This window comes from Euleptes europaea, chromosome 2, assembly GCF_029931775.1.
Source record: "Euleptes europaea isolate rEulEur1 chromosome 2, rEulEur1.hap1, whole genome shotgun sequence".
NCBI classification, from domain to species: domain Eukaryota; kingdom Metazoa; phylum Chordata; class Lepidosauria; order Squamata; family Sphaerodactylidae; genus Euleptes; species Euleptes europaea.
The window spans coordinates 4,289,971-4,306,215 of record NC_079313.1 but is presented as its reverse complement, the minus strand read 5'-3'; the positions used below and the strand labels follow the sequence as shown (position 1 = coordinate 4,306,215).

At 47.2% G+C, this 16,245-nt stretch overlaps 1 protein-coding gene across 1 annotated transcript; it reads left to right on the top strand.

The window, feature by feature from the left end:
• Positions 1 to 5,440: 5,440 nt before the first annotated feature.
• On the top strand, positions 5,441 to 9,677 carry MRPL54 (mitochondrial ribosomal protein L54). The gene is made up of 3 exons (XM_056844078.1): positions 5,441 to 5,540; positions 8,239 to 8,395; positions 9,545 to 9,677. Exons 1-3 carry the CDS (start codon positions 5,441 to 5,443, stop codon positions 9,675 to 9,677), a joined length of 390 nt encoding a protein of 129 aa, XP_056700056.1.
• Positions 9,678 to 16,245: the final 6,568 nt, after the last annotated feature.

The window sequence follows — 16,245 nt, the reverse complement described above, 5'->3', positions numbered from 1 at the left end:
AAGGCTGTCAAAGATGGGACGTTTTGGAGGACATGGATTCATGGGGTCGCCATGAGTCGGAAGCAACTTGGCGGCACTGAACACACACACAATCCAAGCTTTCCAATTCCGGGCCTGAACAGCGCTTCAGCTACCCGGAGAGTAAACGATATTGTTATGCCAGGTGCAAGGTGCAATTCCAAGCTGTCAACCCGCACGCTTTCTTCTCTCGGGGGAGTAAAATCACATGGAATTCAGCACTTGTCTCAGAAATGCCCCGAGATGGGATCCTAGACATATTGATCTGGAATTCAATCTGCAATCCTATGCAAGTTTACTTAGCGGTAAGTCACCCGGGGGCTTACTTCCAAGCAGACCCGCACAGGAGCGCCCTGCAAATGCCATGAACGTGATAGAACTGCGCTCTGAGAAAGGCAGCTGAGAATAATAGACTGCATCTCAACACCGAAGTCAGCCCCACGACATTGAAAGACACATTTTCTAAAAACCTAGGCACAAACTTACTGTTAATAAAAGTAAAAATAAAGTAAAAAAAATAATAAAACGTTCTGAGAAAGACAGTTGAGAATAATACTTAGGCACAAACTCACTTTTAATAAAAGTAAAAAAAACCTTTAAAAATAATAAAACTTTCTGAGAAAGGCAGTTGAGAATAATACTTAGGCACAAACTCACTTTTAATAAAAGTAAAAAAAACCTTTAAAAATAATAAAACTTTCTGAGAAAGGCAGTTGAGAATAATACTTAGGCACAAACTAACTTTTAATAAAAGTAAAAAAAACCTTTAAAAATAATAAAACTTTCGGAGAAAGGCAGTTGAGAATAAGAAGCTGCGTCTCAACACCAAAGTTACTCCCCTTCCCCACGACCTTTAAAGCAACATTTAAAAAAATCAACAACTTAGGCACAAACTTACTTTTAATAAAAGTTTCTCAAGGAAGAGGGGTGGGGAGGTGCAAGAGGAGATTTAACCCTTTGAGGGCTGCAGTCTCTTCAAAGCCTTTTTTTGGGGGGGAGGGCTCGCTAATCCTGGACCAGGGCCACTTTTCGTGTACTTCTAAAAAGTCCTGCCTGCCACACTTTTCTTCTCCCCCCCCTCTCCTTGCCCTTCCTGTTGCAGTTCTACGGAATTGAGCATGTGCTCACAAAGGATTGTGGGAGATGTAGTCTTTCCGCCCCCTTTTGCTGGTTTCCCCCCAGTGCCAGAAATGTATCCCAGAGCTCGGAAGGAGGCAGAAAAGGGCAACTAATCTGGGGGTCGGACCGCCTTCCATACAAAGGAAGGCTGAAGAATCTGGGGCTCTTTAGCTCAGAAACAAAATACAACTGGGGCAAGAATTAAGGTTGCCAACCTTCAGGTTGGCTCTGGAGATCTCGCAGAATTAGAACTGATCTCCAAACTGCAAAGATCAGTTCCTAGGGTTGCCAGCCTCCAGGTGCTAGCTGGAGATCTCTTGCTATTACAACTGTTCTCCAGCCGATAGAGTTCACTTGGAGAAAATGGCCACTTTGGCAATTGGACTCTATGGCATTAAAGTAGGGGGGCCAACCCCCAGGTACTAGCTGGAGATCTCCTGCTATTATGACTGATCGCCAGCTGCTAGAGATCAGTTCCCCTGGAGAAAATGGCCACTTTGGGAATTGGACTCTATGGCATTAAACTAGGGTGGCCAACCCCCAGGTACTAGCTGGAGATCTCCTGCTATTATGATTGATCGCCAGCTGCTAGAGATCAGTTCCCCTGGAGAAAATGGCCACTTTGGCAATTGGACTCTATGGCATTAAAGTAGGGTGGCCAACCCCCAGGTACTAGCTGGAGATCTCCTGCTATTATGACTGATCGCCAGCTGCTAGAGATCAGTTCACCTGGAGAAAATGGCCACTTTGGCAATTGGACTCTATGGCATTAAACTAGGGTGGCCAACCTCCAGGTACTAGCTGGAGATCTCCTGCTATTATGACTGATCGCCAGCTGATAGAGATCAGTTCCCCTGGAGAAAATGGCCACTTTGGCAATTGGACTCTATGGCGTTAAACTAGGGTGGCCAACCCCCAGGTACTAGCTGGAGATCTCCTGCTATTATGACTGATTGCCAGCCGATAGAGTTCACCTGGAGAAAATGGCCGCTTTGGCAATTGGACTCTATGGCATTGAAGTCCCTCCCCTCCCCAAACCCCGCCCTCCCCAGGCTCCACCCCCAAATCTCCAGGGATTTCCCAACCTGGTGACCCTATGATATACAACATTATACACAGGGTGGAGAAAGGGGATAGAGAGATCTTTTTCTCCATCTCCAAAAGACTGAAAATTGGGGATGCCCGATACAGTAGCAGATTCAGGCCACACAAAATGAGGACTTCCCCCCCCATGGATAATTAACATCTGAAACTCACTGCCACAGGAGATAGCGATGGCTAACTAGTTCCCTTGACTTTAGAAGAGGGTTAAGACAAAATTCAGAGGAAGAGAAGAGAAGTCCATCAACAGTTATCAGTCATTGATGGCTAAATGGAACCTCCATGGTCATAGGCAGTGTACCTTTGAATGCCAGTTGCCTGGGAGGCTTTGGGCTTCAGGGCTTGTTTGTGAGCATTCCGGTAAGTAAGTAAGTAAGCAAATATTTATTACGGTCCTAGACCAGAATGTTATATACAAAGCATTCCCGTGCCATCTGGTTGGCCACTGAGGGAAACCAGATGCTGGACTAAATTAATCCCTAATTTTTAAATCCTGGCTTTCCTCCAAGGAGAACACATGAGGCTGCCTTATACTGAATCAGACCTTTGGTCCATCAAAGTCAGTATTGTCTACTCAGACCGGCAGCGGCTCTCCAGGGTCTCAGGCAGGGGTCTTTCACATCACCTACTTGCCTGGTCCCTTTAACTGGAGGTGCCGGGGATTGAACCTGGGAGAGAGAGAGGAGGAAGTCTGACACTCTAACAGCACAGTGTAGAGGGTCTGATCCAGCAGGCCCTTCCTTAATTAGGATTGCCAACCTACAGGTACACACAAACACATGAAGCTTCCTTATACCAAATCAGACCCTTGGCACATCAAAGTCAGTATTGTCTACTTTGACCGGCAGTGGCTCTCCAGGATCTCAGGCAGAGGTCTTTCACATCACCTACTTGCCTAGACCCTTTAACTGGAGATGCCGGAGACTGAACCTGGGAGGACCTTCTGCGTGCCAAGCAGATGCTCTACCACTCAGCTACAGCCCTTATACTGAATCAGACCCTTGTTCCATCCAAGTCAGACCGGCAGCGGCTCTCCAGGGTCTCAGGCTGAGGTCTTTCACTTGCCTAGTGCCTTTAACTGGAGATGCCGGGAATTGAACCTGCGACCTTCTGCATACCAAGCAGATGCTCTACCACTGAGCCACAGCCCCTCTCCAGGGTCTCAAGAGGAGGTCTTTCACATCACCTACTTGCCTAGTCCCTTTAACTGGAGACACCGGGAATTGAACCTGCGAACTTCTGCATGCCAAGCAGATGCTCTACCACTGAGCCACAGCCCCTCCCCTTTCAGGTAGGGCCTGGAGAACTCCCGGCTGATCTCCAGATGGGAGAGATCAGTTCCCCTGGAGAAAATGGCTGCTTTGGAGGATGGACTCTATGGCACTATTCCTCACAGAAGTCCCTTGCCTCCCCAAACCCCTGCCCTCCCCAGGCTCCCTCCCCCAAATCTCCTGGAATTTCCCAACCCAGAATTGGCAACCCTACGCAAGCACGGAGCATCTATCTACCCCAAAGAGTGGGAGTCTCCATGAGAAAGAATGCTGCGTCACCCAGAAACTTGACAGCGCCTTTCCCTGCAGAAATTGGACCAAACGTAAAGAGATCCCTACCTGTGCTCGCTCAGCTCAGCCTCTCGAAAGGATGCCTTGCATTTTAGGCAAATTGAAGCCTTCCTCTCGCTAGAGTAACTCAACACCCTGCCAGAGCGGAGCCTTTGTCAGATACGGGAAGGTTCGGGAGATCATCTGCACCGATCAGGTTGCCTTCGGAGGAAAGTATTGCATTCCCTTTAAAAATCCATGATTGTTTTATAATTTCCATTGCTTCAGCAAGATCCAGGCATACAAAGCGGGGGTTGTTACCTCTCTCACACCTTTGAGCCCCAGAGCCTATTTTTAAGAACAGAACCTAGCCCATTCGGGCAAAAATACAAGGGGCAAGGGGGCGGGGGAAGAGCCAAATGTCATCTATAAAGCAGTGATTGCAGATTTTCAAGTTAAAACTGCTCCCCGGGCAAAATGTTTTAAAATACACATAACGTAGGAAAAATATGTACATAGAATAACCTATATATAGAAGATCCAGTGTGTGTGGTGGGTAGTACTTAGGGTTGCCAGCTCCGGGTTGGAAAATACCTGGAGATTTTGGGGTGGAGCCTGCAGAGGAGGGTGTTTGGGGAGGGGGGACTTCTATTCTCTCGAGTTATCAGAGGAGCAGGCCTATTCTATACTAGGTGTTGTGGAACACAGGCAGGATGGTGCTGCTGCAGTTGTCTTGTTTGGGAGCTTCCTGGAGGCACCTGGTTGGCCACTGTGTGAACAGACTGCTGGACTTGATGGGCCTGGGTCTGATCCAGCAGGGCCTTTCTTATGTTCTTATGGAGGAGAGGGCTATCCATGGCTACTAGTCAAAATGGGTACTAGTCATGATGCATCCCTATTCTGTCCAGGATCAGAGAAACATGCCTATCATAATAGGTTCTGTGGAGCACAGGTAGGATGGTGCTGCTGCAGCCGTCTTGTTTTTGGGCTTCCTGGAGGCACCTGGTTGGCCACTGTGTGAGCAGACTGCTGGACTTGATGGGCCTGGGTGTGATCCAGCAGGGCCTTATGTTCTTATATGAATGGCTAGTAGCCAAAATGGATACTAGTCATGATGCATACATATTCCCTCCAGTATCAGAGGAGCATGCCTATTATATCAGGCGCTGTGGAACACAGGCAGGATAATGCTTAGGGTTGCCAGGTCCCCCTTTGGGAGGTTTTTGGGGTGGAGACTGAGGAGGGCGGGGTTTGGGGAGGGGAGGGACTTCAACGCCACAGAGTCCGATGGCCAAAGCGACCATTTCCTCCAGGGTAACTGATCTCTATCGGCTGGGGATCAGTTGTAATAGCAGGAGATCTCCAGCTGGGACCTGGAGGTTGGCAGCCCTAGTAATGCTGCTGCAGTTGTCTTGCTTGGGGGTTTCCTGGAGGCCCCTGGTTGGCCGCTGTGTGGACAGACTGCTGGACTTGATGGGCCTGGGTGTGGTCCAGCATGGCCTTTCTTATGTTCTTATGTGTTTGTTTGTGGGGGGGGCCTGCTAAACTACATTTCCCAGCGTGCTCTCTGGCCTTGCGTCACCGGCGTGCGCCTGGAGCCGAGCGGGCATCCCGGGCAGGCTTGCAAGCGGCGGCGCGTGGGGGGCTGTTGGAGCGCGTGCATGGCTTGGGCTGGGATCCTGCGGGCCGCCCCCCGCTGCCCGCCGGCGCCTGGTCTCCTCTGGAGTAGCCTGGGGCTCCGCAGCTACGCCAAGAAAGTCGGTAAGGCAGGGCAGGCTGGAGGGGTGCAGCGTGGCTTGGTTGCCACTTGGCCTCGTGATGGGGCGGTGGGTCTTCCCCTGAGGAGCGAGCCCTGCTGGCTCAGACCCAGCGCCCAGGGGCCCGCCAGGCTGCCCTTCCCCTCAGCAGCTGGTATTCGGAGGTAATGCAATATTCGGAGGTACACTGCCTCTGGACATGGAGGCTCCATTTAATGGCAGATGTCGCTTTAAAAGCCCTGCTGGCTCAGACCCAGCGCCCCGCCAGGCTGCCCTTCCCCTCAGCAGCTGGTATTCGGAGGTAATGCAATATTCGGAGGTACACTGCCTCTGCACATGGAGGCTCCATTTAATGGCAAATGTAGCTTTAAAAGCCCTGCTAGCTCAGACCCAGCGCCCAGCCAGGCTGCCCTTCCCCTCAGCAGCTGGTATTCGGAGGTAGTGCAATATTCGGAGGTACACTGCCTCTGGACATGGAGGCTCCATTTAATGGCAAATGTCGCTTTAAAAGCCCTGCTGGCTCAGACCCAGCGCCCCGCCAGGCTGCCCTTCCCCTCAGCAGCTGGTATTCGGAGGTAATGCAATATTCGGAGGTACACTGCCTCTGGACATGGAGGCTCCATTTAATGGCAGATGTCGCTTTAAAAGCCCTGCTGGCTCAGACCCAGCGCCCCGCCAGGCTGCCCTTCCCCTCAGCAGCTGGTATTCGGAGGTAATGCAATATTCGGAGGTACACTGCCTCTGCACATGGAGGCTCCATTTAATGGCAAATGTAGCTTTAAAAGCCCTGCTAGCTCAGACCCAGCGCCCAGCCAGGCTGCCCTTCCCCTCAGCAGCTGGTATTCGGAGGTAGTGCAATATTCGGAGGTACACTGCCTCTGGACATGGAGGCTCCATTTAATGGCAAATGTCGCTTTAAAAGCCCTGCTGGCTCAGACCCAGCGCCCCGCCAGGCTGCCCTTCCCCTCAGCAGCTGGTATTCGGAGGTAATGCAATATTCGGAGGTACACTGCCTCTGGACATGGAGGCTCCATTTAATGGCAAATGTCGCTTTAAAAGCCCTGCTGGCTCAGACCCAGCGCCCCGCCAGGCTGCCCTTCCCCTCAGCAGCTGGTATTCGGAGGTAATGCAATATTCGGAGGTACACTGCCTCTGGACATGGAGGCTCCATTTAATGGCAAATGTCGCTTTAAAAGCCCTGCTGGCTCAGACCCAGCGCCCCGCCAGGCTGCCCTTCCCCTCAGCAGCTGGTATTCGGAGGTAATGCAATATTCGGAGGTACACTGCCTCTGGACATGGAGGCTCCATTTAATGGCAAATGTAGCTTTAAAAGCCCTGCTAGCTCAGACCCAGCGCCCAGCCAGGCTGCCCTTCCCCTCAGCAGCTGGTATTCGGAGGTAATGCAATATTCGGAGGTACACTGCCTCTGGACATGGAGGCTCCATTTAATGGCAAAGGTAGCTTTAAAAGCCCTGCTAGCTCAGACCCAGCGCCCAGGGGCTCGCCAGGCTGCCCTTCCCCTCAGCAGCTGGTATTCGGAGGTAGTTCAATATTCGGAGGTACACTGCCTCTGGACATGGAGGCTCCATTTAATGGCAAATGTAGCTTTAAAAGCCCTGCTGGCTCAGACCCACGCCCAGGGGCCACACTTGGAATACTGTGTACAGTTCTGGTCACCACACCTAAAAAAGGATATTACAGAGCTTGAGAAGGTGCAGAAAAGAGCAACCAAATTGCAATCAAATTGCCCTAAATTGATTAGGGGACTAGAGCAACTGTCCTATGGGGAGCAGTTAGGACTCTTAGGGCTGTTTAGCTTGGAAAGAAGGCGGCTGAGGGGAGACATGATAGAGGTCTATAAAATTATGCATGGTTTGGAGAGAGGGGACAGGGAGAAGCTTTTCTCCCTCTCCAATAATACTAGAACATGGGGTCATCTGCTAAAGCTGGAGAGCGAGAGATTCAAAACAGATAAAAGGAAGTATTTTTTCACACAACTCATAGTTAAATTGTGGAACTGCCTGCCCCAGGATGTGGTGATGGCTGCCAGCTGAGGGCTTTAAGAGGGGAGTGGACATATTCATGGAGGAGAGGGGTATTCATGGCTGTTAGTTAGAATGGATATTAGTCATGCTGCGTACCTATTCTCTCTAGTATCAGAGGAGCATGCCTATTTTGGGTGCGGTGGAACACAGGGAGGATGGTGCTGCTGCACTCGTCTTGTTAGTGGCTTCCTAGAGGCACCTGGTTGGCCACTGGGTGAACAGATTGCTGGACTTGATGGGCCTTGGTCTGATCCAGCAGGGCCTTTCTTATGTTCTTATGTTCAAGCAGATGCTGTACCACTGAGCCATGACCCCTCTCCATGGCTCTCCAGGGTCTCAGGCAGAGGTCTTTCACATCACCTACTTGCCGAGTCCCTTTAACAGGAAATGTCGGGGATTGAACCTGGGACCTTCTGCATGCCAAGCAGGTGCTCTACAAATTGAGCCACAACCCCTCCCCAACTATTATAATAGTGGTATCCAATAGTTTTAACGTGGCTGGTACTATATCAACTGCTGCCGGTCTTTGACTGCAAATAAATGTGAACTCAAATTTGAAATTGGGCTACCTGGCGCTGGGGAGGATTGAACCCAGGACCTTCCTCCGTGCAAAACAGGAGCTCCGTCACTGAGCCCCGGCCCCTCTTGTTATTGCAGTGTCGAAGGTGAGAGGCAAAGGTGCGTCAAAGGAGGATCTCAAGGGTCCTGAGGTGTGCAAAGACCCGGTGTTGCTCACCACCCACGCCGTGGGTACCAATATCTACAAGCAAGGTCCCGAAGTGGCATTGAAACCAGACTCGGAATATCCAGAATGGTGAGCAAGAATGGTGTGTCTCTGGTCCAGCTGCCAGAGAGGTAGTGAGGTTCACGGGGTTAGACCAGTGTTTTAAGAGCCGGGACCCTTGAAGCACTGGATCCCATAACCTTTAGAATTAGCAAACGTGATGAACACAAAACAAAGATGGCAATCTTTCTACGATAGATATATGTGATCTAACGTATGTTTTATGCAATAGCGTTAACCATATACCAATAGATAATGAAAGAGATGGACTGACTCAAAGGAAGCCACAGCCCTCAATTTGCAAGATCTGAACAAGGCTGTCTGTACCCTGGAAAAATTTAATAAATAAATAAAAGAATTAGCAAACGTGGAGCCAGCCTGGTGTAGTGGTTAAGAGTGGTGGTTTGGAGCGGTGGAGTCTGATCTGGAGAACCGGGTTTGATTCCCCACTCCTCCACATGAGCAGCGGAGGCTGATCTGGAGAACCGGATTGGTTTCTCCGCTCCTACACATGAAGCCAGCTGGGTGACCTTGGGCAAGTCACACTCTCTCAGTCTCACCTACCTCACAGAGTGTCTGTTGGGGGGGAGGGGAAGGGAAGGTGATTGTAAGCCGGTTTGATTCTTAAGTTTGCTAGAGAAAGTTTGCTAGAGAAAGTCGGCATATAAAAACCTACTCCTTTTTCTTCTGTTTGTGCATCCTTCAGTTCTCTGCCAAATGTAAACAAACACAAAAAAAGGCATGGGATTTGGTCACAGGGACCAGATGGTATTCACCCTTGAGTTCTTCAAGGACTCAAATGGGAAATTGCTGAATTCCTAACAATGATATGTAACATATCCCTTAGATCAGCCTCTGTACCAGAGGACGGGAGAATGGCCAGTGTAACACCCATTTATAAAAAAGGTTCCAGGGAGGATCCAGGAAATTACATGCCAGTTAGCTTAACGTCTCTTCCAGATAAATTAACGGATTAAAATTTGATATGGCCAACCACGACTGGGGGGGGTAGACCCCCTAGGGTGGAAGCTCAATCCAGCCCTGGGGCTACCAAGAGGCTATCTCTAATGGAGAGTTGTTGACATGGATGTTCCTGCTGCTCCACTTGTCTTCGTGCCCCTCTGAGATTCTCAGCTGATCCTGTCTTTCTTTGGCCTTTCCGTCTTTTCCCCCTTCAAGGCTTCTCCAGATGGATCTTGGCCCACCTAAGAAGCTGGAAGATTTAGACCCAGACACCATGGAATACTGGCGTTTCCTCCGGAAGGAGAATCTAAAGCAAAAGTACCGGCTACGCAAAGTCCGGCCTTTTTGATGTGAGCAACTGGGAGATGGAACTGAAATCTTCCCCAGACATGTGGAATGGCCTAATTTGTGAAAACCATGGACTCTTCTTCTGCTTTTAAAAGGGAGTTTTTCTTTGCTAAACATCCCAATAAAGAGTGCTCAACTCTCATGGGGCAGGTTATGTATCTTTCCCTCTCTTGAGCCCTGAAAGCGCCTACAACTAGTGCTGTAGAATCAGCTTGAAACCTGAACGCCTCTAGACTAGTGCTTTGAACCACCTTCAAACCAGACGAAGTCTCGCGACTCCTAAGAGAGAAACCCCGGGAACTGCATTATATGGCTGCCTTTGTCGGTTCCACAACCCTGTGCAAACATGGAAGTGTGTGGCATTTGGATACCAATTCGATGGGGCCATCCTATGCAGAGTTCAGAATGGATTTAGAACGGTGTAACTGTTCAGGACTGCTACCGTAACTTTTGAAGAATCTTGGCTTTTTATTAAGGAGGGAAAGCAGAATTATTCCCCTTAGAGCTGTGAAAACAGTATTGAAAGGTGCCAAAGTAGGGTCTTGGGGGATAAGGAGAAATTCTCTGTGTCCAGAGAAGGGCAACAAAGATGGTGAGGGGTCTGGAGACCAAGTCCTATGGGGAAAGGTTGAAGGGGCTGGGTATGTTTAGGCTGGAGAGGAGACAACTGAGAGGTGATATGATAACCATCTTCAAGTACTTGAAGGGCTGTCCTATAGAGGATGGTACAGAGTTGTCTTCTGTTGGCCCAGAAGGTCGGACCAGAACCAACGGGTTGAAATTAAATTAAGAGAGTTTCAGTCTAGACATTAGGAAGAACTTTCTAACAGAGCAGTTCCTCAGTGGAACAGGCTTCCTCGGGAGGTGGTGGGCTCTCCTTCCCTGGAGGTTTTTAAGCAGAGGCTAGGTGGCCATCTGTCAGCAATGCTGATTCTATGATCTTAGGCAGATGATGAGAGGGAGGGCATCTTGGCCATCTTCTGGGCATGGAGTAGGGGTCACGGGGTGTGGAGGAAGTTTTGAATTTCCTGCATTGTGCAGGGGGTTGGACTAGATGACCCTGGTGGTCCCTTCCAACTCTTATGATTCTATATAAGCATTTTGTGGTAAAGACCATAATTTTGTCAGGTGAGTGAGGCAGGCAGGGAAAACAGTGAGTATTTTATATTATGGGCTGGGTATCCCCAAAGAATTGCAGGCCGGGAGGGGGGATTGGAAATCTTACCCCAAATTTCCCCCTTTGGGGTTCTTTTGCTGTGGTTAGAAAGGGAAAATTTTTCACCCCCTACACCTGTTTTGTTTTCTTCCTTTAACTGTCTTAGCTGCTCTGAATGTTTTTTGTCTCCTGGGACAATTCTCAGTCCTCATCCAGTGTCTTTTTGGGGTGGTTCTTTTTCTTTTGATTCAATGAAATCTTGTTTTCTTCCTGCATATCTGAGAAGTCTTATTTTATTTAAAACAGTTATTAGCCACTGGTTCTTGTAGGTTATCCGGGCTGTGTAACCGTGGTCTTGGAATTTTCTTTCCTGACGTTTCGCCAGCAACTGTGGCAGGCATCTTCAGAGTAGTAACACTGAAGGACAGTGTCTCTCAGTGTCAAGGGTGTAGAAAGAGTAATATATAGTCAGAAAGGGGTTGGGTTTGAGCTGAGTATTGTCCTGCAAAAGTATTGTCCTGTAAGTATCAAGATAATGTGCTAATGAGGATATGGTATGTTAATATGGAACCATTGTATCCTGAAGTGATCTGTTAATGTGTGTAATCCAAAACTAATCTGTATGGCTATTGTTGAATGTTGTCTTTGTCTGGAGGTTTTTCAGGGCAGGAAGCCAAGCCTTATTCATTCTTAAACTCTCCTCTTTTCTGTTAAAGTTGTGCTGATGTTTGTGAATTTCTACCAGCTGACAAAGGCAATGCCACAGTGATCATGAAAACAGAAGAATACAAAAAGAAGATTGAGGAACTTCTGGACCCTGCCACATACAAAAAACTAAAACGAGATCCAACTTGCAAAATTACCAGGAAAACTAGCATTCTGATCAAGAATTCCACTCTTCATCCCGACACACACAGAAAACTATGCAAGACTGAAGCACAACCACCACGATTATATGGACTACCTAAAATTCATAAGGATTCCGTTCCACTCCGACCCATCGTGAGTGCCATTGGTTCCCCAACATATGAATTAGCTAAATATTTGACCACCCTCCTACAGGACCACATTGGAAAAACCACTTCTTACATCAAAGATTCAACTCACTTCATCAACAAAATCAGTCCGTTAAGACTCAATCCAAAGGATATATTAATCAGTTTTGATGTTGTATCCCTCTTTACCAAGGTTCCAGTTAAAGACACAATCTCATTGATTAACCAGATTTTTCCAGAAGATATAACAGCCTTATTTCACCATTGTTTGACAACAAGTTATTTCCTATGGGATCAAGAATTTTATGAACAGATTGATGGAGTAGCTATGGGAAGTCCACTCAGTCCAGTAATAGCAAACTTTTACATGGAATATTTTGAAAAGACAGCATTAGAATCAGCACCTTACAAACCTACAGTCTGGTTCAGGTTCATAGATGATACATTTACCATTTGGAGCCATGGTGAAGAAAAATTAATGGACTTTCTAAACCATCTTAATAATATCCATCCAAACATTCAGTTTACCATGGAAAAGGAAATTGAGGGTAAACTCCCATTTCTTGATACCCTTGTCATCCGTAAATCAAACCTTCAGTTAGGTCACAAGGTCTACCGGAAACCAACTCACACAGATCGCTACTTACACAAAAACTCCAACCACCACCCCCGACAGAAAAGAGGAATAATCAAAACATTAATGGACCGTGCAAGACGGATCTGTGAACCACAGTTTCTCAAGGAAGAAACTAACCATCTAAATCACGCACTGCTAGCAAACGGCTACTCCAAGAATGAAATCAGAAGGGCCATTGAACCAAACAAAAATCAGAAAACTCAAGAAAAACAGTCTCCCATAGGAAAGGTATTCTTGCCATTTATTAAAGGAGTCACTGATAGGATGGAGAAACTTTTGAAAAAACATAACCTACAAACAGTGTTTAAACCCACCAAGAAAATACAACAAATGCTACGATCAGCAAAAGACAAAAGAGACCCCCTCACCTCTGCAGGAGTATATCGTATACCTTGCAGCTGTGGAGAAGTTTACATCGGGACCACAAAACGCAGCATACAAACAAGGATAAAAGAACATGAAAGATACTGCAGACTTGGCCAACCTGAGAAATCAGCAGTGGCTGAACATGGACTGACACAAACAGGACACAGGGTCTTATTCCAAGACACTGAAAGACTGGACAGTTCTACCAACTATTTTGTCAGATTGCACAGAGAAGCCATTGAAATTCACAAACATCAGCACAACTTTAACAGAAAAGAGGAGAGTTTAAGAATGAATAAGGCTTGGCTTCCTGCCCTGAAAAACCTCCAGACAAAGACAACATTCAACAATAGCCATACAGATTAGTTTTGGATTACACACATTAACAGATCACTTCAGGATACAATGGTTCCATATTAACATACCATATCCTCATTAGCACATTATCTTGATACTTACAGGACAATACTTTTGCAGGACAATACTCAGCTCAAACCCAACCCCTTTCTGACTATATATTACTCTTTCTACACCCTTGACACTGAGAGACACTGTCCTTCAGTGTTACTACTCTGAAGATGCCTGCCACAGTTGCTGGCGAAACGTCAGGAAAGAAAATTCCAAGACCACGGTTACACAGCCCGGATAACCTACAAGAACCAATGAACTCTGACCGTGAAAGCCTTCGACAGTTATTAGCCACATTTCTTCCTTAACAGAACTCAAGGAAGCTCACGATATCGATAAAAATACATTAAACCCAAATTTGAAATCATAGAGCCAATGTATGGTGTAGTGGTTAAGAGCAGTGGTTTGGAGTGGTGGACTGGAGAACCGGGTTTGATTCCCCACTCCTCCCCATGAACGGTGGACGCTAATCTGGTGAACCAGGTTGGTTTCCCCACTCCTACACATGAAGCCAGCTGGGTGACCTTGGGTTAGTCACAGCTCTCTTAGAGCTCTCTCAGCCCCACCTACCTCACAGGGTGTCTGTTGTGGGGAGGGGAAGGTGATTGTAAGCCGGTTTGATTCTTCCTTACGTGGTAGAGAAAGTCGGCATATAAAAACCAACTCTTGCTTCTTCATAGTTTAGGATTGCTAGTAACTTAACTGTGATCCTAAATAAAACCATCTTCAACTGCCTCCTGAGAGACTGAAAGTGAGGGGACCAGGTGCACCTCCCTGGTGTGGTGGTTCCATAATTGTGGGGCTGCCACCGAAAAGGCCCTGTCTTATGTACCCACCAAACAAGCTTCTTTGATTGATGGGGCAGTCAGGAGGGCCTGTCCCTGTGATTTCTTGAAACTGATTCACTCACCTGACCTAGAGACCTAAAAGTTGCTAGGAAAAGTATGAGAGAAATCTGAAAATGAGATGGTTGGTTGGACATCTCTAACTCAATAGAGGGTGGGAATTATTTCCGTGTTTTGAATTTTATGTTGATTTTTGTTGGGGGGTTTAAAAATAGAGTGTGGTTTTTTTTACTGCTTGCCTACCTCCGTGTGAGAAAGCAGAACACAGTCTGAAAGAATGAATAAAGGAAGCGGGATCCTTCAAGGTATTTTTAGATCTGCTAGAAAGCTGATATTTGGTCCGCATATCCCAAGACATCCTGATTATTAGAAAAACAACGGAAGACCACAAAGTGTTATTACCGCATGCTGGCTAGGCTGTTCCCATACTAAATAAAACAAAAGGGAGCTGTGACTCACGAAAGCCGATGTGGAAATAAATGCTATTCTTTAAGGAGCCGCTGGACTTTTGATTCTTTTGCTACAACGGGCTTAAACGGCTACTCCTTTGTAATATTCCCATGCTACAAAATTAGTAGGATTTGACACTCTGGCTTGCAGGGGAAACCAAATGAGGAGCATTTAATGATCACAGCTTGGGACATGAAGGTTACTTTCATAATGGATGCCAGCAGTGAATACGAAACCCAGGAAAGTTAGGCTGATAGAGATGGCCCACAGGAGTCTTCTGTGAATGCAGGGTTTATTTGCTACTAATAAAAATACACAACACAGCAGATAAATTCATTTTGTCCGTACCTGTGTTATCGGTTGATGCCAGCGTGGTGTAGTGGTTAAGAGCAGTGGACTCTAATCTGGTGAACTGGGTTTGTTTCCCCACTCCACATAAGCGGCAGACTCTAACCTGGAGGGCTGGGTTTAATTCCTCACTCCACATGGGCGGCAGACTCTAATTTGGAGAACCGTGTTGGTTTCCCCACTCCTACACATGAAGCCTGCTGGGTGACCTTGGGCTAGTCACAGTTCTCTCTGAACTCTCTCAGCCCACCTACCTCACAAGGTGTCTGTTGTGAGGAGCGGAAGGAAAGGTGATTGTAAACCGGTTTGATTCTTCTTGAAAGGTAGGGAAAATCGGCATATAAAAACCAACTCCTCTTCTTCATTTCTTCTCAGAAGAGTAGTTCACAGTCTATTGAAGGGTATTAAATGGCATAGGTAAAATGCAACCTCCATATTCAGAAACAGTCTACCTGGATCCTAGATCGGAACGGGAAGGCTGGGGTTTTCAGGATCGACCAGAAGTAGTCAAGCATGCCTTCATGATGTTAGAAGCAGCTACAGCATGTGGACTTTGGGACCCTTTAAAAGGCAGAGGAGAAAAACCAAGTTGTTAGAAGAAGGACTCTGTTTGAAAGAAAGTACTGGACTTTGGTGAGACTCAGCAAGATTTTTAATGCTCCGAATGTGTTTTCTTCCCCTATGATGACATTTGAATTGCAGACTCCTTGGGGACAGGAACTTGTCTTTTTTCTGGTTTGGAAGTTTTGGGGAGAGGAGGGACTTCAGCACCATTGAATCCAATGGCCAAAGCGGCCATTTCTCCAGGGGAACTGATCTCTGTCTCCTGGAGATCAGATGTAATAGCAGGAGATCTCCAGCTAGTACCTGGAGGTTGGCAAGCCTAGCCATATAAAACTTTCCTAAACAAATTAGCCAGTCTAGTCATAAAAAATAATGAAATATGATTTATAGTATGTTTATAGTATGTTCTAAAAAAAAGGTAAACGTTGAAATCCCCCCCCCCCTTTTCCTTTTTTCTCCTTTTGCATTGGGGCTGTGAATAGGCATTTTAAAGGTAGCCTTTTTAAATAAAAAAAGAGCTTTGAGCGAGCATCAAAATTGACCCTGCATCAATGGCCCAAGAGTCCAGTAGCACCTTGTGTGTGTGTAAAGTGCTGTCAAGTCGCAGCCGTCTTATGGCAACCCTTTTGGGGTTTTCATGGCAAGAGACTAACAGAGGTGGTTTGCCAGTGCCTTCCTCTGCACGGCAACCCTGGACTTCCTTGGTGGTCTCCCAACCAAATGCTAACCAGGGCTGGCCCAAGAGTACAGTAGCACCTTAAAGACTAACAAAACTTTCTTTCTTTTTTAAATATTTATTT

Bases quoted from the DNA above. Each gene is read 5' to 3' on its own strand.
- MRPL54 (XM_056844078.1), top strand. From the start codon at position 5,441: ATGGCTTGGGCTGGGATCCTGCGGGCCGCCCCCCGCTGCCCGCCGGCG. The intron at 5,541-8,238 runs GTAAGGCAGGGC...TTGTTATTGCAG, and splicing joins CAGCTACGCCAAGAAAGTCG to TGTCGAAGGTGAGAGGCAAA. The intron at 8,396-9,544 runs GTGAGCAAGAAT...TCCCCCTTCAAG, and splicing joins GACTCGGAATATCCAGAATG to GCTTCTCCAGATGGATCTTG.